This window comes from Sturnus vulgaris, chromosome 9 (assembly GCF_052056855.1).
Source record: "Sturnus vulgaris isolate bStuVul1 chromosome 9, bStuVul1.hap1, whole genome shotgun sequence".
Lineage (NCBI taxonomy): Eukaryota > Metazoa > Chordata > Aves > Passeriformes > Sturnidae > Sturnus > Sturnus vulgaris.
Window position 1 is genome coordinate 10,705,502 of NC_142251.1, and position 21,442 is coordinate 10,726,943.

A 21,442-nucleotide genomic window follows, 5' to 3' on the forward strand; every position below is an offset into this window, starting at 1 on the left:
GGGAGCAGAACCCTGTGTGTCAGCTAAGACCAGCCGGAGGGAACAGAAAACCAGGACTAAGACCTCCGACAGTGAAAGCATAGGCTGGGCTGGGGTACTAAGGCAAGGGCAGAACTCCAAGCACAAACAAGCCCCTCAGCTGCTCTTATGAATGGGAATGGGGTCCACAGATCCTGTGCTGCAGGAAGGACCCCTCTTTGGCAGGGGTGGAGCCCAGCCCTTCTCATGTGAGGCAGGGCTGTTTATGCTCCATGCTTCGCAAGCAGGACAGTTTTTTGCCATCCCTCCCAAAGGCAGGGAGACACTGAGGCATCCCAGCCATGATTTAACCCCCTCCACTCAGTTCTTCCCCAAAGGGAAGGGGCAGGCAAAGTCTGGGCACTGCAATAATGACAGCCACAACATAGAAATATTCTTAATATAATTAGGTGCAGGGCCTCCCCCCTCCCAACCACACGTACAAATGAGCAGAGGGAAAATTCCCCCCGCCCAGCCAGCCACTGCTGCAGGCACAGGCAGCCTCCCCACTGCGGGGCACAGGCACCCACGGGGAAGGGCTGGGGAGGGGCTGGTAGCCCAGGGATGGGGCAACCCGTTCTGGGGCAGTTCTGCCCAGGCTTCCCCTGCCCTGCCACCACCTCCTGCAGCCAGCACTCCTGTTCCCTGCGAGGAGGGAGCATGCTGGGGGAAACAAAGATGCTGACACCGAGATGCGGCCACCAAATCTAGCTGAGGAGCGTCCCGAGTGGGTTAATTTTAGGTGGAGGGTTATTCTATGAGCCGTACTGCAGCAGGGCAGGGAGGATGGGGGGGGCTTTTCCTTGTGGGGAAGAGCTGGTCCAGGCAAATCGTCCACGGTCCTGGCCAGGTGCTCAGTAGTCTGCTGTGTATTCTGTACCATGCAGCCCTCTGCATAACAAGGTGAACTCCTTCACCATCTCCTTCACTCGCCGCTTGTTCACACGCTCTCTGCTAAGACAGAGGGAGGGGACAAACATGAAGTAGGAGGCCTGCACAAGCCGTGCAGGGGGGTCATTCCTGTGCAAATTGTGGGGCACAGCTGCCAGGGCAAGTGGCACACAAACCTGAGGATCTGCTGGCTGAAGTTTTCCTTCTGCTCTGGAGTTACTCGGGCCGAGGGGAAGCCATCTTGCTGCATGGCCTCCTTGATCCAGATGCTCAGGAGGCTGAAGCAGTGCTTGTTCAAGGCAAAGAGGATTTCTGCAAAGTGATCCATGAGGCTGCGGGAAGCCTGGCCACCGATGCCCTGCCACAGAGCAAAGAACATGCTGAGCCCACACTGTCACTCTCCCTGCTCCCACCCATACTGCTGGGCTCTCTGGCCCTGGTTCCGCAGGGATGCTGCTCAGGAACAGAGCCCAGTGCTGCCTGGGGAGCCCGTGGTCAGGGTCCCTCACCTCCAGCACTGCCTGCAGCAGTGCTTTGCCGTTCTCATGCACGACCTGTCCCACCGGGGCGATCTCTCCACAGCGAGGCAGCAGCTCCGTCTGCAACACAGAGGCCAAACTCACTCAGTGCCAGCACAGGCTCCACACTGCAGCACCCGTGCCCAGCCTCAGCCCCACTCCTGCCTTCCCAGCTCTCAAGAGAGGACTCCACCATAGCATCATACTCACAAAAAAGCCACAGGATGCTTTAACTGTTGGGGCCTCGGGAAACTTGAGTGAAAGGACACCTGCAGGCAAAAATTGCTCAGATTAGCAGCCAGAAAACCCCTTGGCCATCCCCAGTCAACCCAGTGGTCCCCAGCTCTTGGCTGTTTTGCACCCAGCTCTACGGGAGGAGCAGGCTGGCTTGGAGCACATCTCCATGCCCATGGTACTCACCACACTGAAACACTGCTTTGACATCCAGGTTGCTACACAGGAAGAGATCCGGTTTCCTTTTCAGAGCCTGCAAGGCACACAGACAGGCAGCATGAACCCAGCGCTGCAGAGACAGCCAGGAAGCCTCCAAGGAACCCGGTGTCCCAGACAGCCTCTGCCTGGACACACACTTACCTGAGCACACCCCCAGGAAAGGGAAGATTCACACAGTACAGCAGGAAACCATCACTTTACCCCTCCCTAAGAATATCATTCAAACAGCCAGGCAGTTTGCTACGCCCAGGATCCACTGACCCCAGGACCTGAGGACAGGTGCCACAGTGGTGTGCAGATACTCAGACACAGAGGGCTCCTGTCCCATCAGAGCAGATCAGGCAGCAGCACCACTCCCAGGACAAGGGCAGCCATGCAGGGCTCAGCAGAGACCAGCCACCCGTGTACTTTGCTCCTCTCCTGAAGATGCTGGCATCCCTGGGGTCACAGCAACTGGTTCAAGCAGTAGCCCCAGACTGCACTAGATGATAGGGAGATGCCAACATTTCTTGGCAGTTCCTGAGCAGCAAGTCTGAGATTAAGAAAGCTTGGGTTTTTTTAATGCCACACAGTGATTCCACCAGCCTCTGTGCGGGTCAGGCACTGCTGCTGGAGACGCCCTGAGCTATGGTACCTTGTGCAATGACTTAGTCCCCCTGGTGCTGGCACTGAGCAATTACTGGGCGGGAATGTTTCAGCCTGCACCCTCCACTCAATGGGAAGGGTTTCCAACCTGCCCCAGTGAGCTCTGCTATATTAGGCAGCCACATCCATACCCTGACCACCATACCCACTGCTGCAGAAAAGCACTGGGAATGGCAGCCATGCCTCCTGCCCTGCTGTCCCTGCAACGCTAGGGACATCAGCCATAGCACTGGAGCAGCCCCGCTGTGTGCCTTGAACTCAGAGAGCGCCATACCAGGGCAGGCAGCCCTTGGGCTGAGCTCTGTGTGGGGCCACTGCTGCTGTCTGAGCCTTCCCCCTGGGATAAAAGCAGGGACAGCTGTCAGTCAACAGCACCCAGGACACACAGCCATCTGCCCCTGTGGTATCTACTTGGTGCAAAACAGATTTAATTCCCACACTGTCTTCTCCAGGGAAAGTCCCTGGAGATCTTTCCAGATCTCCAGATCTGCCAGTGCAGAGCCATCTGCCCAGAGCAGATGCTGGAAAACAAGAAGCTGAGGAGCAAGTTTCAGAGTTACTCTCTCTCCTTTCTCACCTTTTCTATCATACACTGAAAAAGAAGATTCAGATACAGAAGGCATCGCTGTACCAGGTGGAGATGGCACAATTGCAGGGACCTGCTCCTGCTGGATACAAGCAGAGAGCTTCATGGGGCGACCAGGGGCCACATTATACTTGTGTGTGTATATACAAGCTATGCACCATTGCTCCTGAGGCACTGGCACCAAAATGGCTTAGCCATTCCAACATATCCACTCATCAAGGCTGCTGCTGTTCAACTGGCCCCATACAGGACAAACAATTTCAAGAGATGTTACAGTTTTAGCCTTGGGAGACTACTCCTGCTGGCACCCTACTGCGAGCTCCAGAGCAGGGACTATGAGCCTTTCCCCCAGCAGAATGTTGCTCAAGGGCAGCTGGCTCCTGTGATAACCACCCACCTGCAAGTTCCTCTACCCTGCCAGTCCATGGGTTTTCACCTGAGTCCTGCATGCTACAAGTGTTCCATTTGGCACAACTCTTCCAATGTGCTCAGGTTCCCACCTACCTGCAGGGTACTTCTCCCAGCCAAACCAGACCCGCTCCAGGCAGAGCCCCCCAAGTTCTGCAGATTCACTGCAGCATCTGCTTCTCACTCCATCAGTGCCATGGGGAAAAGCACGCCAGTATTAGGACAGCTCCTTCCCATAGGACACTTTGCAGAGTGCAAGCCCAATGCAGACCTGGGTACATATGCACATGTCTGATGTAAAGAGAGATGCTTTTTACCTCCACAAGATGGGGCCCTGTGGAGCTTCTCCCATAAGAAAGCAGCACCAGGTACTCTTCCCCAACACCACGTATGTCCAGCTACTTTTTCCTAGCACTAGGAACCCTGCTCCAGCTCTAGGACCTCTTCTTGCCAGCCCATCTTCCCTGTCTCCTGCCAGAGCACCTCTGCTAACATGGGGGTGGGTCTTTAAATGCTTTCAAACTTCCCCCCCGGCATCCTCGCATGAGCAGCCACTGCAGAGATAGGCACTCACTCTCCCAGAAGAACTGTCCTGCAGGACAGCATAGAGGGAATGTTGGGTTCTTCTCCACAGCAGCTCAGAGACCACCAGACAGGTCTTCAGGCTCCTCTGTTCTCATTTCTTCATAGGCAGACAGGCATGGAAGGGACACCCACTCCTCCAGTAGACAGAGCACAGTGGGGACTGCACCACCAGTTCCTGCAGCTCTCCAGACACACAGCCTTAGTACCCAATCTCTTCCCAGACCCCACACCTGGCAGAGCAGAGCCTCTTGCTTTGAAAAGGGCACATAAAGCTGGCCAGGCAGGACCAGTGAGCCTCAGCAAGGGGATGCTGAACCCATGTCCTCCATGGGGTTCTCTGAGTCTGGCTGGAGCAGGTAAGGTGGAGAACTCAATGACTGCTGCATACAGCCTGGACCAGACCATGAAGGGAGGGAGGTGGGGGATGAGGCTAGCTGTGCTTGGGCAGGCACTGTCTGTGCCATCATAGACAGTGATGCAGGAGGTCAATCCTGCATCTTCTGCCTGGTGAGGCCTTGTGCACCCAGATTGCCCCAAGGATCTGTCAAGGGAAGTCACCAAAATGCTCCCAAGGTGTGTGCAAGCAAGAGGCCCTGCTGGGGTGGATGAGGTGGAAAGGCAGGCTGGAGAGTCCCAAAATCCTACCTGCAACCATGAGCACACATGGGATACCCACTGATTCCTCAACTTCAGAACCTGCCTGCTTTTGCCAATGCAGACCTGGGTGCAAGCCCCAGCCACCATGGCCATGTGGTCCTGGGCAGAGGTACTCCAGCTGCATGGGTGGAACTGAGCCCCATGCCCTCCAGGTGGGATGCTCACCTTGGGCATTGCAGTAGCAATGCTCTGCACCAACCCCAGCATGCAGCAGAGGAAGTAGGGAGCAGCTGAGAACAGAACTGCTCTGTGCAGCCTTATGGCAGACTGGTTATTTTATTCATAGCTTTGAGTAGTATGATAACTTTGTCCATCATTTGGTTTAAGCCAGCAGCTCCCATGATCAGCTAGCCATCATCAAGAGTGGACTGCCAATTGACACTGTGGCAAAAGGATCAGCTGCAACAACTGGGCAGTTCCAGGAGCTAAAACCAAGCCCAAAGATAAAGTCAGCAGGAATCCTGTGACAGAGAGTGATGCTTCCCTGTGTGCTGGTGACAGAGTGCTGATATGCAGGCCTCATGAGCTTCTCCTGAGTTATCAGAAGTCAGGACAGTACCTGCTGGAAGAGAGGGCAGAAACAGTGCCTACAAGGAGGAACCAGACAAGCTTGAAACAGGGAAGATGATATTTCCATCAAGGTGATCGACCACAAAAACAGATGGTCAGGGTAGTGGGAAAGTCTCCACCTTTACACATTCTTGGGTCCAAATTCACTGCTGCTCCACAAGATGCATTACTTTGCCAAGGGCTCTGCAGGCAGAGCAGGCTGGGTGAGAACACAGTTCCTGACACACAAAAATCTGAAGAGATCTGCAGTTCCCTCTGAGTTTAATCCTCTGATCTGCAAATCCTCAACAGCATCACTGCAGAGTATGGTCCTCTGGAAGAGGACAGGCTAGACCCATCTCTGCCATCAGACATCCCTCCAAGTCGAGAGCAAGGAGTCAATCAGGGATGCTAAGGCGAATTCTTGATGAGTTTTAAAGCACATCACTAGATCATCTGAGAAGTGTCAGGCCAAGGAAGAGGAAACCTTGAGTTCTATGCATGAAGAGAGTAGATGGGGATGGGATCCTTTGGTCTCCATGGGCTTTCAGGAATACAAAGCCCAGGAAAACAACAGGTCTTGAGTGGGCAGTGTCAGGCTGGCAGCATGATGTCAGATGTCTCACAGTAATCCAAGATGGAGAAGACACAGAGGTAGGAGCCTCTCAGCTGCTCCTGCAGAAGTGCCTCTGAAGGACATCTGGAGATCTGCATACGAGACAGGGCCAGCTGCCAGCACATTGTCCCAGCATTGCCTGTAGATCCTGCCCACGAAGACAGTGTGTAACAGATTCCCAGCACTTTGGATGGGCAGTGTTTGGTCCCACAGTACAACCCATGGAAGTTCAGCATGGTTGCACTTTTCTCTCCAAGGAAGCACAAATATTCTGTGTCCAGACACAGAGGAGGAACCCAAGCCAGAGAGAAATTCAGTATTTTCCAAAGAAACCACAAGTAGCCTTGGAAGAGTCTTTCAGAGCCACCTAATGCCTTAAACCCTGTCAGGATCACTTCTACCTACCCTCCAAGAGCAATGGGCTTGTTGGGTCCTTTCAAGAGCTTCACACAACAACAGCCCCCCACTTGATCTTCCAGTGCTTCCCTGCCCTCTTAGGAAGACTTGCTCCTGCCAGACCTGAATCCTTTACCATGATTTCCTCCCATTACTGATTATCGCACTCATGGAGAACAGAAAAGGGTTTTTTGCCTACAACTGGCACATTACCTTTTACACATTCCAAGACTCTTGCAGCTCCACAGGCTCCATCAGCTTTTCCTCCCCACCATGTGTACAAGGTTGCCATCTTCCCAGATGCTTTTCTCTGTGGTATCTGATATAAATCTACAGAAATGTTGTGCCCCAAACTAGGCACAGTGTTCAAATGGAGGTCCTGCTAGCAGTGAGGACACCACCAAAAACCTCATGCACAGACCCCATTTAAGACCTTCCCATCATGTTCAAAAACCTTGTTAAACGGTCACAGCTTCCAAAACCAAAAGCAGAGCAGAAGTCTGATAGCCTTGATTATGTTACGTGCTTCAGGATGAAAAGCAAGGAAGAAAAGGCTGCAATATGGCTTTGAGATGTAATGGGTCTCAGCAGGCACCAAGGTGAAAACTGAGGAGAAGACCCTGCCTGGGGGAAGTCAGGTGCAGCCCTTTTGCCCACTCCAACCCTCGACCCACGAGAGGATCAGAGGGGTCTGACAGCTTAGAACCAAGACATGCCAGGCACCCTTCTGGGGCTGCCAGCAAGGGTAGGATGGCCACAGCTCTGAGAGGAGCCTGGGTGAGTGTTCCTGCACAGCCACTGGTCCAGCACGTGTGGTTGGAGGTCTCCCCATTACAGAAACAGAGCAGAAAGCAACTCTGCCAGGCCCCTCCTCACCACAGGCCCACCCTGTAGGTAGGTGGGCAGGGAACACATCTCTGACAGGGACACTGACTACATCAAGGACATCAGGGGATATCAAGGGGGGCTGAGGAGCACCTGCAGGTGTATATACACACACAGCATAGCACTGGCCCTGCCTGCCCACTGCCAGCAGTGACACAAGTGCCAGCCCACGTGCCAGCCTGCAGCCCCTGCCACATCAACACAAACTGTCCCCGTGCACTGCTGAGCCAGCAGCTCCTGCACAGGAACTGCCACCACCCGGACAGGCTGCTGGGGCAGGAGGCAATGTGGCACTTGCCAGATCCAGATGCCATCACAAGAACGTTGCTCAGAGCCAAACCCTGGCAGCTGTTTGCTCCTGAGGGCAGGGGCTTCCTTCCACTGGCCCCTGGGCAGGGCAGCCAGCTCAGCCTGTCCCCACTCCAGAGGACCCGTAAGAGGACAGGTAAACGGGTTCGAAAACATCCACTTAATGCTCTAATTTGTCTGTCACCCAAGGGTGACTGCAGCAGCAGCAGCACCAAGCGCCCCATGCCAGCTTCAGCCCAGCAAGGGGGTGGGAGCTGGAGCTGCCCTGCAGAGGAGGGCACTGCCCTGGGGATGGTGTGAACCCAGAACTAAAGGAAAATGTTTTGTTTTCAACTTCCACGGAAACAGATGGAGAAACTCGATATTCAACTAAAAGGAAAAAAAAACGTTGTCAACAGAAAGCTAAAAATAGGTTTAAATTGAATTAAAAAGAGAAAGAGAGAGAACAGAAAGTGAATGAATAAGAAACTAAAACACACCTGTGCCAGGAGTTGCATAAATGAATCAACAATATCAGGATGATCCCTGGGCCCTAAAATATAATAAAGATGTAACTTAAGAGAAAAATCATACAAACAGCAACTCAACATCATATAGTTATGTGATACAGAAAGAATTTACAAGTGAAAACAGGAGTGTAAGGGAGGAGGGGTGTGTGGGGAAGGGGATGGGCAACATGAGCAGCTTGAAGCAAGTTAAAGAAACAAAACATACAAAAAATCATGAAACTTGGAGAACCCAAGAACAGAAAGAAACTGCAAAGGAAAGGGTCTAAAGCCCCAGGGTCTCCAGCTAGCACCTGCGTGCTGCAGAGCCAAGGAGATCTTCGTTTCCTTGGGGAGGAAGAGAAGGAGGAGCAGGGGCTAGCTGAGCACCATCTCCACAAGGAGAATTATAGCTTTTGCACTGTGGGGACTGAGCAGGTGTCTTCAGAGCACTGTTTGGTCCTGGAAGGTAACTGCAAGTGAACGACAACACCTCAGCAAATGCTTGACAGACCTGGCTGGGCTCAGGCGTGCACATGCTTGTCACCAGTATCAGCTGCTCAGGAGACCCTGGCACAGACACCCTCCCACCCTATTCCCAGATGCTCTCCAGGACGGTGAGTCCAGGACCCTCCTGGAGGTCTCCTCCAGCATCCTCGTGGGAGAGAGCAGCTCAGTTCCCAAAGATCTCTGTGCCAGCACCGCTCACCCTACCTTGGCATCTGATTGTGCACACTCGCTTCTTGGCCCTTGTAGGCTCAGGCATGCCCCCCTTCTCCTGCCACACGTGGGCTCAGCAGAAGGGGCTCGCCCTGCTCACCCACCCAAGGGGTCAGTCCTGGGCACACACCAAGCTGAACAGCCGCTTGCCTGAGCAAAACTCGCATCCAAGTGTTGGCACAGCTTGGGCTCTGTCCCCTCCCTTTTCCTCCTGCAGACGTGCCTGCTGCTGCCTGGAGGCATCATCAGCTCTCCAGCCCTGAGGCAAAAGGGTTCCAGCACAGACACATCCACATGCCACTGGCACGAGCAGGGACCTGATATCTGAGAAAGCCTGGCTTGCTCATCACTGACCCAGGGACACCTCAGCACAGTGGGATTTGCTTGGACCGTGGCGTGATGATGAAGCAGGGCTCCTCAAGTCTCCCCCCACCTCTCTAGAGAGCTCTGAGGCTTGAGCTGGGGAACAGCATCACCCTACCTGGCACCCAGCTGTGAGCAAAGGATAAAACCCTTTGGGAGCTGCATGTAATGCTGAAAGACCAGATCCAGCAGTTCCAATGTACATTGTCTCTATCACAGGGCACGTCACCAAGATGCTGAGGGGAGCCATGGTGCAAAGGAGCCTGTTCTAACCCCATCTGCTTTTTGTAGGGTGGGCAGTGAGCCAAAGTGGGGCCCCTGCCCTGCAGGAGAACACCAGCATCCTCAGCATCACAGCAGGGACTCAGTGGCCACCAGTGACTCTGAAAAAGTAATTTCCCAGCTGTTCACACACATTCTCCTGCTCATATAAGGGCTTGATTTCAGGCCACTACAAGCAGCAGTGGTCCCTAGAGAAGCCCCGAGATCTTCCTGTGGGCATAGCCTCTCTGCCAAGCTGGACTGCAGTTCCAGTTTGACCCTTGCTGCATGTGATATCCAATCTGGGCTGCTGTAACAGTACAGAGGCCCAGAGCACCCAGGGAATTCCTGCTTTTGTTGCCTGCAGGGAAGGTACCCACCTTCCAGGGATTGGGATGAATCCAAGAAACAGAGATGGCCCCAATTATTTTAGCTAGGAGTGAAAGCAGCCATTCCTGGTAAGACGCCTCCAGATTCCATGCATGCAAAGCCTGACAACAGCCCCAGCACGAAGACGGGCTGATCCTACGTACCTTGCTGGAACAGGGTCAGTGTGACTGAGGTAACGAGCAAGAAGAGGGCCTTGATGGGAGGGAAGTGGGCAGGCTCATGGGCAAAGATGTGAACCAGCTGCAAAAGAAAGAGAAGGACTGAATCTTCTGCTGGCCCTGCACATCCCCAGGCTCCCAAGCACAGTTCCATACCTGCCGGGTGAGTTCAATGGCAGAGACCTGGGGTATGGTGCTGTACATCTGCCCCAGCATCTCACACAGCTGAGGCACCATGGGGGCAAAATCATCCAGGAGGGTCTTCACAGACTTCTCAAATATGGCACAGACAGACTGTGGGAAAAGAGGGACTGCATGAGCAATGGGCATCAGGAGACCTTTCCCAGGGCTTAATGGATGGGTCCCAAGGGAGCAAAGAGCTGGCAATGGAGACAGGGACCAGCCAGGTAAAGGGCTCAGACCTGCTCTGGCACTAGTGGCCTGCCCTGCAGCACAGGATGCTCCCAGTGACCAGGAAACACCCTTCCCACTGCAGCAGGAAGGCTCCCCAAGGGCCAGGGAAAAATGGCTGGTGATACGTTGCACATGGGCATTACTGGACTGAACAAACTGGACAAGCACCAGATGATACAGGTCCAGTTCAGAACAGAGCTGTTCTCTTAGGGAACACAGGTTGGGTAGACCATATCTCCCTGCTCATGGCAGGACGTCAGTTACTGGGAGAATCAGAGCTGATGGAAGAACAAGACAAACAAAAATGACTTGATGCTGCTGGTGACAGCAAGCAGCACTGGTCCAGAAAACCCAGCAAGACATCCCTCTCACAAGCCATCACCCAGAGTTTGTCCTTTGCTGTCCCCCACTCAGCAAGGACAGGCAGAGCAGCAGGCAGTATACAGGTGAAGCCTGGTTACCTCCACCACCTGGGCATCATTCAGCCACTTGCTGAGAACCTTCTGTATGAGCTGGAAGACTTGCTGCAGAACCACCACCACCTGTAAGGAATGAGACACACTGAAGAGAATTGGCCCCCATGTCACTGGGAAGGAGAGATTCGAGACTAAGCATGGCCTGGACTCAAACCTTCAGGCACCACCCCTCTCAAAGCTGGACAGCTTTTTTTCTGAAGCAGCCTGGCACAGCTCACATTTAACAGGTAGCACCCAGGCCATCCTCCAGAGCAGTACCTAGCCAAGAGGCATCCAAGAGGCAAATCATCTCTGTCTACCTCAAGAGCGCTGGGATCAGCTGAAGGAGCTATTTTAGCTGGAATAGACTAGCACTACCCTCTTGCTAGCACATGCTGCATTCCCCATTAACTCCCCTCTCCTGCAGTGAGTTGTGAGTCCGTGACAGAGAACAAGGAGCTATTGCTCTACTCACCGGGTTGGGTCCTTGCTGCACTGGCAGTTTTTTGACCTCGGTGCTTTCATGGTCATCATCGTGGTGGCTGATGTCTAGAGTGGTGAAGAGGTTGGAAAGCAGGCCCAGGATGTGAATGATGGCCAGCTTGTTGGAGGGATTGGGCTGCCAGGGAAAATAAAGCCAAAAAATAAAGCCAACTGCACTACTCAATCATAGTCATGTCTTTGGGATACTGAGGAGCTAGAACTGCAGAGCAAAGTGCCAGAGAGGGGCTCCCTGCATTGCCCATGTTTAAGAGTGCTGCTTCAGCACAGCAGCCCCAGGGCTACAGCCAGCAGGAGAAACCACTTCTGGATGGAGGCAGCACTCACCGTTTCATCAGCCAGCTTTTCCAGCTGCTGGATGTAGGGGGTGATCAGGGAGTGCAGGTTCTTCAGGATCTCCTCCACTTGCAGTGCAGAAAGCAGGAATCCAAGAGCCTGCATCAGCCACATGCACTGGCTTGTCTGGGACAGAGAATACACAATAGGCCAGGTCATTGCCTAGCCCACAGCCTGTGCTCTGACAGCTACCAGGGTCCCAGCTGGGTGTGCTGCAGCTCCTGAGCTGCTCTATCAGGGTCCCTCTAGGTGCATCTCACTGTAGGAGAGGAGAACAGCTCCCTAACAGCTTCTGTTCCTAGGGAACAGGAGTTCTGGCTTCAGCACACCTAGCCTCTTCTCAGCACCTGACAAGGAAAGACCAGTGGGGATCTCCACAATGGTATAACTCACTGTAACTTGACACACCATCCTTTGCACAGCTTGTCTTAGTCACCCCATCCTAGTCGCAGGCAAGGCTGGGGCTCAGTTCCTACACTTATCTCCCTTTTTCCTCTTGAAAACAGGCCTGTCATCTTGGTATCCTTGGGTTTGGAGAGACTGGGAACTGCTAGAGTTAAGCCTCCTCCTCCCCCTCTAGGGGATATACCCTCCCAGCACAACCCCAGCCCTCAGCCCCAGTGTGGTGAAGTGAAGCCCAGCAGTGCAGCGAGAGGCAGCCAGCAGGCTCTCCTCATCCTGCAGACCATGGATGCAGTGCTCAGCTCTCCTCTGGGGACAGCTTTGTGTCTTCAGCTGAGCATGACTAAAGGGGCATGGGGAGCAAAGAGAACCAGCAGAGGTGTGAGTCAGCCTCTCTTACCTTGTGAATCTGCTTCATCAACACCTCCTGTCAAAAGGAAAGGGAGAGGAAAAGAGGAGGGTGAGTGCTGCAGAAAGGCCCTTCCCTTCCAGGAGGCAGGACTGACAACAGGAGGTAGGATTGACACAGGAGGTCAAGACAACCTGCCCACCAATGTGGGCACAGACAAACATCATGTGCTCCCCACAACCTGCCAAAGGCAAGAACTAAAATTCCTGTCCCCTGAGTCAGCCTACTCAGCCACCCAGCAAGGGGAGCTCCAGGCTTGGACAGGAGTCAAACTGAGCCAGGGTTTCCTTATTCCAGTGACTGGTCCCCAGGCTCTAAAAGCAGAGATGCTTTTAAGACCACTTCACCTCTCTGCTCCCATGTACATCCTGGTAGCTTGCCTGCCAAGTCCAGCCCTTCTCCTAGTGCCTCTGGACTCTGAGCCCCATCTGCCCCAAATATTGAGAGTCAAGAAAGAGCATGAGACAAGCTGCCCCAGCACTGCAGGGATCATCTCAGTCTCTAAGGAGAGGTCTGAACACCAGGGCACTGTCCCCCAAGATGCTCAGCAGTGGCACTGCACTAGCGGTGTGGCAAGTGCACAGCTGGCAGGCTGCTGCTCCCAAGGCAAACAAAACCCTGGGCGAAGGACAGACACCCATGTGCAACCCCAGCAGAGCCCTTGGCAGTTGTGTCTGTCACTGGCTGCCATTTCTGTATTCACAGCAGGACACAGGCCCTGCAACATGGGTTTACTAGCCTACAAACAAAACAGGCAAGAAATCTGCACACACTCAAGATGCCCTGAGCTGCTCCTTTGGCCCCCTGCCCTGATCCTTAAAAAGGAAAAGGTGTGCAGAGAGCACATTCCAGGTCACCACCACACATCCACCTGCTCCTACCTGTGACACAGCGACAATGTTGGCAGCATAAGGTGGCAGGTCGTACTTGCACTCTCGGCAGATCTTTTTCAGGGTGGAGACACTGGAGATGGAGAGCTCAGGGTTGCCCAAGGCTTGGAGCACCAGTGGTAACACGTTGTTAATCATGACAGGGTGATCAGCCAGCCACTCAGACAGGGACCCTGAATACACAGATGAGATCAGACTGCAGGACTGTACCACAGGTTCTTGCTCTCTGCATTCTGCAATGCCCAGCTTTGCTTTTCACCACTGGTACTGCTGGGCAGATGTGGTCTCAAGGGGGCTTTCCCTCCCCAGCCCAGCCCAGCCCAGCCCAGCCCACTCACCAATAGTGAACATCACAGTGTCAGCAAGCTGCACGTTGCTGATGCTGATCCGGGGAATGAGCCCAATCAGTCCTGGCACCACATCGGAGTAGTTTACATCAATGGTCTCAGCAATGGACTGGAAGCCATAGAGCAAGGCCTCCGTGTGCTGCCAGGGTGGGAGAGGTACTGTCAGAGCCAAGCACTGACCCCTGATGCCCAACCCTGCCCCAGCTCAGCACCTCCACAGTAGCTGAAGAGGCTGATCCCTTGGCAGCACTAAAGACAGGAAGGCAGAAGACCTATTCCCGTCCACAGCAGACCCCAGAAAATCTGTATGTGTGCTGGCAAGGTGCTTGTGCTCCTCACCTCTGTCATGTCCCTTTGCTTTCAATGCTCCATTGAGGGTGAGACAAGTCCCTAAGGGCTGGCTGCTGTCAGCCTAGCACCTGGGTCCCTTTGCTTACCTGCCACGTGGATGGCTGCTCCGTGTTGGTCAGGAGACGTCCCAGTTTGTCATAAAGGCTGCTCAGGAGCTCAGCGCCCAGCATCTCATACACGTACATCAGTGTGTCAGAGATGTCCACTCTGCAGAGAACACGGATGTCTCCAAATGCTGTCCCCAACCCATGCAATAGAGCTCCATGTGTGGACACATCACTTTCTCTCCTGCTGCCAAGTAGGGCACAGGCACTGCTCATACAAGCACACTGTCCCAACCAATGGAGTGATCCTATAGCCTCTTGGGCAGGGTAACTGGAGCTGTGCCAAAATTTTGCCAAATGAGCCAAACCAACTCCATTTCACATTACCACCACAGCCAAAACAGCTCTTGGTGGAAGGCATCTCCTCTCTGTCCCTCCTTGGCTCATCATACAGCACTCAGTCTCCAGGGTGGCAGAATGCCATCCCTGCATCCTCACCTGCCTGACAAGCAAATCCAAATCTCCCACTTGTACCTGTATATCCGAAACTGCTCCTTTTCATCTGAAGACCAGAAGCCATACTCCTCATCAGAGGGGAACTGGGCTTTGTGCAGCAGCACGTCCACCAGCTGGAAGTAGACAGGCCTGTAGACCTGCTGGTACACCGCCTGCTTGTCTGGCTCAAAGGAGAGGATATCATCCTGGAGGCAGGAGGAGGAATAAATACATCAGGTGTTGCAGGGAAAGGAAAACAGAGCTAATATGCCTGCTGCACAGGGGACTCAGGCACATCTCCCTGGGCTGGTGGGACCTGTCAAACCTTGGAAGGCTGCATTTCCAGCTCCTTAAGATCTACTTGGTGCTGTGCCCTTCTGCAGTGGAAGCATTATCTGGAGGCAAGATGCCGGAAGCCCCAGAAGCTGGGCAGACCCTCAGCATTGTTATAGTGAGTGGCAGTGTCCTGCCATGTCTTATCCTTGGGAGCACACCTACACCAGGAGATGCCTCCGACCTCAATGTGTGCCTCAGATTGCTGTGAGAGCTGAGCACAGTGCCCTTCTGCATGCACCTGTAATCTCAGACCCATTTGGAGAAGCAGCAAGAGGTCGTGGGAGCCTCAGCCTGGCCTCGCAGCAGAGGAGCTGCTGGCACGGCACTGACTTTGTTCCTCTCCCTGCCCACGTTCAGCCACGCCACATTGGATTGCGGAGGAATGGAGCTGAGGCATGAAAGGGAGCTAAAAATAGAGCACAGTGTGGCAGGGCTGCTCTGCCAATCCAGGGAACACTGACCCTGGGAGAGGGAGCCCACACTGGGCAGCCACCAGAGCCATGCTCTTGTTCCTGCCTGCTGCAGGCACACAGCAAGGAGTTAAACAACCAGGTCTGCTGCTGGGAAGAAAAAAAAAAAATCAAGTTTTAATTAGTTTTGTTAATGAGCCTCTTAAAGGATGGCTCTCACTTCTAAGGAGGACTGGTGGCAGAAAGAGCCAGCCACAAGGCCAGCATTTCCTAGGTATGTACCCTGCCCTAGCTGCAAATGCAGGGCAAAGAGTAGGGACATTAGAAATCCCTGGGACCAGTTAAATCCAGGCCAGACCCCAGTCCCCATGCACTGGTGCCTCTGGCCCTACCTGGAGGGCAGAGCCCAGGCAGGCTGTCCACAATAGTCACTGACCTGCAGTGTGTACCAGAAGGTGAGGGTCAAGGAGCTGGTGGTTTCATTGACAGGGTAGTGTCCAGGGATGCCAGTGCAGAACATGATCATGTTGACCAGGGCCAGGAAACTCTGCCAATGCTCCACCTGGTCCAGAAGGGCTCTGGGAAGCAGAGAGCACGGTCAGAGAGTGACATCTCTGCTGTGAGCCCAACTTCTCTGCCCTGATATATGCCATTGGGTGCAGGACAGGCCCTGGACAAAGCAGCACGTGGGAACAGCGGGCTGCTCCAAGCTCCGTCCCCCTCCTAGGGACCATCCCCAGCACCCACCGGGAATGGTTCTCCCCCAGGGCCACAGCGATGCGGCAGATTCCATGCGACGTCTCCATGTCCCCGCTCTGGACTGCCTGGCGCAGCTGCTCTTGGAGCCCCAGCACGGGTGGGATGAGCTTGAGGAGGGTGTTCACGTACCTGCAAGCACAGCCTGAATCAGTACCAGGCATCACATCCCTGGCATGGGCTGCCATGGCATCCAACCCTCCTCATGCCCTCCCAGGGCTCCTGCCCTACTTGAAGGCTGCTTTGTACAATGGGGTGCATGCAGGAGCCCTTACTGCTTACATGAACTCTCCTTGCAGGCATTAGGACAAAAGCTGAAGCCCTGAGCACTGCTGCAGCAGAGCCTCTGCAAGTGAAGTGCTGAGCCAGTGGCCATCAGCTCTGGGCAAACCCCCCACGGCACCACAGTGTGGACCCCTGCCTCTGCCCACCCACACCTGCCATCAGGGCTGCCAGCACCTCCAACTTGCCACTGCCACAACCAGCTCTGAGTGAGCTGTGCCTGCACACAGAAGTATCAATGTGGAGCAGAACAGCAGCAAGGGCAGACCTGTGGGTTCTTCCCACCATCCTTGCAGCCTTCAAATTTGTACAGAGACAGTCCAAGCTGCCAGTAGGAAACCACACAGCTCTCCAGCTTGGGCACATCCAGAGTGTATGCCATGTCTGGGATGAACTGGGCAGCCACCGTTGGGGAGTCCCACCCAGGGACAATGCTGGCCCCTGGCACATCTCGGGCTGCCACAGCCCAGCGCAGCACTGCTCTTCCACATCCCATCCTGCACATCAGCCTCCCCTCCGCTGCCTATAAGGGATGGTAACCACGGCAACGAGAAGGAGGCAGCCAAGGTGAAAGGCAGCCCAGGGCCCCCGGAGAGAGGCCGTGCTGGAGGCTGATGAGCAGCCTGCCTTTTCCCTGCCATTTCCCTGCCCGCCCAGGCGTGTTATCTGCAGCCGCAGCCTGTGCTCTCTGCCCGCCTCCTACACGCAGGTGCAGGGCTAAGGCTGCTTGGAGTGGGAGGCATTCTTGATGTGCCCACCCTGGGGAAGCGAGTGCTGACAACAGGACAGCCAAAAATCCACCCCAGAGTGGCAGAGTGGCTTTTGCTATGGATGGTTTAGGAGAGAACAAAGCCACTAGTGCCACCAGCGCAGGGACAGAGTTGTGCTGGTGGTGGCAGCTTTCTCTCTGGGTCAGCAAGAGAAGACAGAAGAAACAAGGTGTCTACAATCCCAGCTGTCGTCCCAGAATTCCCTCTGTGCTGCTGGGGGTCACCTTCCTCTTGCCCTCTCCCCCACAGAAAATCACACAGCAAAGGGTTTATTTTTGCATAAACCATTTCCAAGCCTCTAATGCCATGTGAGTTATACATGTGGCAGCATGGGAACAATGTGATGATGAAGAATTTGGAAATTCAATAGCTCCTCTCCCTGGGAACCAATGCTGCATGCAGGGTAGGCCCAAGCGAGCCAGGGCACTGCCCAGACAAAAAGCCACAGAGAACCTTCCACTACTCCAGTGTAAGGCAAAGCCATCCTTCCTCCACAGCACTGGATTCACATTACCCTAGGGAGGATTTTATGGCTTTATGACTTTTCTGACTTTTTCTGACAAGGATCTTGCTTCTGCTGGTTACCTCGAAATACTCACAGTGCCTGGACGTGATCTAATCCTCTGGTATCCCTGCACAGCCAACAGAGATAACCACCTAGATTTGCTTCTTATCCCATATTATTGAAGACTTCTAGAAAATGTTGGGTGAACCATGTCTCCTGAGCACTACCTTGCTCTCCTAACTGTTCTGCAGACATAAGGGCATCCTGGATGCAAGGGTCCCTAGCCAGGAGGGAACTGCTTGCTCTAGATGAGTTGTTTTAACCACGGTCAAGTCAGCCAGAGCTGAGCTGCTCTATTCCATATCCAGGAGCATGGAGTCCCAGGTCACTTCACCTGGTCAGTGCTGCTTTCCAGCCCAAGGGACTGGCTGATGCCATATCCCTACCAGGTGCAGAGCTTGCCCCAGGAGGTGCTCCTAGCCACCACTTCCCCATAGGCAGAAGAAGACAAAATCATCCCAGTTCAGAAGAGCCCCTGGATGCCCAGCTTGTTTCCAGCAGCCAAAAACTGTGAGTGCCTGTGAAAGAGATATGAACGTGGCAGCCACAAGGTGACTCTTGCTCATGCAGGTCCCTGCAGTGATTTGTCTTAGCCTTCCTGAGCAAGATTTGCTACCTCAGTATTTAGGGGCTGAACAAATTATGCTTTGATGAGTTTGCCTGGTCCCTTCTCAAAGCCCAGTGAACTGCAGCATTTGCAGTTCCCTCTGTGGGACCAGCAGCTACTCTTGCTCTTCCCACAACCCTCCACAAACTGCACCAGTGTGGGGGACAACCTGCAGAGGGGAGATATGGGCATATGGGACAATCTCATCCTTCCTGATCCAAAATCTGAACCACATTTTGATGGGATAATAACCCAATCTTATTAAAACTCTGTTTCTAGTGAAGCTCTTGGAAAACTCTTGAAGTGAAATTCCTCTTCAAAAACTCAGCACCAGGTACCAAGACCAGAAAGAGATGGGCTGTACACCAGGCAATCCCATAGAGACACCCGTAATCCTGCCAGGTCCACCACTGTAGCAACATCCTCCTGCTTTCAGAGAGGAGATTCGGTGTCCAACATCCACACTCTGTAACTTCCATCATGGGCATAACCACAGGGAGGTTCCTACCCCACTCTGATGCTACCCACTGCACTACAAATGGAAGGCCAAGTGCCACATGCCAACTCTCCCCTTGCAGCACGTGCTGCCAAGCTCTCTGACCCATTTAGCTGAGGGGACAATCCTCAAATGAGATGGAAAATACAGCCCAAGCCTCTCCTCTGCAAATTAGATGCAACACTATGTCCATTCCTCCCCTCTTGCAACTCAGGAGCTTCCCACCACCTTCAAGAGCAGAGGTGTGCTCAGAGATGCTCCAGTGCCAGCTCCTGACCCATCCTCCAAGGTTTCTTCTCAGGAATGCCATGTCCTAACAGAGGAGCAGCATCAAGACTCCAGCAACACTCGGCCTATCCCTTTCTCTGGGTTCACAGGGCTCCCACCCACCTAGCAGGTAAGAGATCACACACTTTGCACCTACACATCTCTGGTGCATCGTTTCTAGTAACACCTCAGAGGCAGGAAACCACTCGCTGCTCCTTGCAAGTAGGGAAATGGGAGCTGCCAGCACAAGTGACTTACCCAAGTGTGAGGCAGCACCAGGGCCACGTGGTCCTTACCCACGAGATCATACCTTCCCTCCACCTAGACACAGGTGCTGTGCACCTGCTACAGAAGGAGAGCTGCCTTGCAAGGTGGTGCTCCCCTGGGAAGACGACCCACAAACTATCTAACCCTCAAAGTCAGAAGCCAAGTTCATGAGCCTCTGAGACTTCTGCTGGTGGCAGAAGCACACCTGCATGGTCACCTCTGCAGAAATGTCAGTGAAGACAATTGAGAGGGAGTGAGGGGAGAAATACACAGTGTACAAAGCACTCAGGGAACCCACAGCAAAGTGGTGAGCTCCAGGACTAACTCTGTCATGGACCAATGCCCTAATGAGCTCTGGAGAGGACCATGCCAGCAGCCCAGTGCCAAGAATGCTCTGAGCCTACAGCCAAGAGCCCTGTGGAAACAAAGGCGAGAGACCATGGAGGAAGAGAGCAGCTGAAAAGCAGCAGGGATCTCCCAGACTATCAAGATAAGAGACAGAAAGGTCAGGAGACTCCCTGGGGGCTCTGGGAAAGAACTGGATCCACTTTGGCTGAGTGACAAAGCCAGAGGGGTGGGACAGCTGGCACCAGGGGAAGCAGGAGGAGGAACACACTATAGCAGACACAAGAAACAAAGGGGAGGAGAGCACCCACCAGGGCTGGGAAGCAGCCGACACCACACACCGCCTGGCAGGGCATCCCTGTGACAATGCCACCGCTGTCCCCACACCCCGGGGCAGGAGCAGCACCAGGCTCACACACTGGGTAGCCTGTCAGGCCAGCTGCCTGCCTTGTCTTGGCCACTGCCTGCACGCCTACAGACAGGAGGGTGCTCTGCACGGCTGGTGATGCCTCCAGGAAGAAGGATGGAAAGCGAGTACTGAAGATTCTGTAAGGGAGTAGCCAGCATGGTAGGTCTGAATGCGGCCAAAAACTGCAATGCGGGGTCAGCACAGAAGCAGAGAGGAAACCCCACTGTTAATCCACAATTCACTTTGAAAGCTCAGCAGAAAATTCAGCCTTTTAACGCAAAGAGCAGCACTGCAGGGCCAGGCTCCTGCACAAAGGTATGGAATTGGAATCACATCCAAGGGATTTCTGGGACTCAAGGGAAACAGAAAGCAGGAAGACAGAGTCCAACATTTCAGAACTGCAGGTGACCTTCTCACACCTTCTCACTTTCTGCCCCAGACCTGCTACAAGGATCTGAGTTGGTCCACGGCCTTTGCCAGGCACAAGAAAAACGTTTGTGGTCACCTTCTAAGCACTGGCAAATGAGGCAACCCCTCCCCCCATCCAGCAACACATTAAAATCCTGATGGTTCCCTCTGTGCATCAGGATTTGCAGTCCACAGATTCAACTCCTTGTCATTGAAAAGGACAGCTCCAGGCTGCCCTAGAGGTGGGGAACATGCAGGCTGCCCCTGCTCTTCACCAAAGGGAGGACCAGGGCTAAAACTGCAGTGGCAGCATCATTCCCACCGCTGCAGAGGGTTGGAGCCTGCACGATGTGCAGCCATGCACAGGGCATGCACAGTGGCAGCAGCTCATCTCAGCCTTCAAGGAAACCCTCCTCTTCGGGGGAAGGTTGCTAAGCAGCCAGGAAGGGATGTGGCCACGGGAACTGGAGATGTACTGTCCCTTCTGCAGGCATTGGTCCCAAGGGCTGACAGCAGCTCAGGCAATGCAGCCAAGCAGACAAGCTCAGAGCCCCATAGTGCAGCCTCAGCAGGACCAGCTCAGCTGCTCCCAGGGCAGCCATGGCCACAAACAAAGAATGAGTCCCTGGCTGGCACAAGCTGTTGGAGCCAAGAGGAGGGAAAAAAATGACAGATCTGTTTTTATTATCTCTGCATTGAATCAGCTCCTTGGCTGGACCAGCAGCACAAGGCAGAGGAAGGTCTCTGAACTGCTGGCAGGAGTCGGGAGGTTGCTCTCCAGTTGGCTGCTGCAGGATCTGACACGAGGAGCCAGAAGCACATATCCTCATCTGCCTCAGAGGCCAGCATGGACATGGGCTACAGCTGTCCAAGACTTCATGGCCCCTACAAGTCAGCCATAGTGCAAAGCCTTCCAGGACCAACAACGAGAAACCAACAGCCTTCAACTGCTTTTGATACTCTCCCACTTCCAAACCCTGTCATCGT

General features: G+C 54.0%; 1 protein-coding gene across 3 annotated transcripts in view; it reads right to left on the minus strand.

Annotated features, from left to right (window-relative positions):
• Positions 1 to 404: 404 nt before the first annotated feature.
• Positions 405 to 21,442, minus strand: part of IPO13 (importin 13) — a 31,342-nt gene continuing 10,304 nt past the window's right edge. The window contains exons 3-20 of one of the 3 annotated variants that reach the window (XM_014872110.2): positions 16,031 to 16,171; positions 15,720 to 15,861; positions 14,577 to 14,743; positions 14,085 to 14,205; positions 13,639 to 13,786; positions 13,292 to 13,473; positions 12,402 to 12,428; positions 11,591 to 11,725; positions 11,238 to 11,381; positions 10,769 to 10,849; positions 10,050 to 10,187; positions 9,879 to 9,975; positions 7,996 to 8,048; positions 1,848 to 1,914; positions 1,638 to 1,696; positions 1,419 to 1,508; positions 1,086 to 1,267; positions 405 to 969 (exon numbers count right to left, since the gene is read on the minus strand). In XM_014872110.2, the coding sequence (XP_014727596.1) occupies positions 873 to 969; positions 1,086 to 1,267; positions 1,419 to 1,508; positions 1,638 to 1,696; positions 1,848 to 1,914; positions 7,996 to 8,048; positions 9,879 to 9,975; positions 10,050 to 10,187; positions 10,769 to 10,849; positions 11,238 to 11,381; positions 11,591 to 11,725; positions 12,402 to 12,428; positions 13,292 to 13,473; positions 13,639 to 13,786; positions 14,085 to 14,205; positions 14,577 to 14,743; positions 15,720 to 15,861; positions 16,031 to 16,171 (2,071 nt within the window). In that variant the 3' untranslated portion in view covers positions 405 to 872. Of the gene's footprint in view, positions 973 to 1,085; positions 1,268 to 1,418; positions 1,509 to 1,637; positions 1,697 to 1,847; positions 1,915 to 7,995; positions 8,049 to 9,878; positions 9,976 to 10,049; positions 10,188 to 10,768; positions 10,850 to 11,237; positions 11,382 to 11,590; positions 11,726 to 12,401; positions 12,429 to 13,291; positions 13,474 to 13,638; positions 13,787 to 14,084; positions 14,206 to 14,576; positions 14,744 to 15,719; positions 15,862 to 16,030; positions 16,172 to 21,442 lie in introns of all 3 variants that reach the window. The other 2 variants (XM_014872109.2, XR_015805363.1) reach the window with 2 other exon arrangements.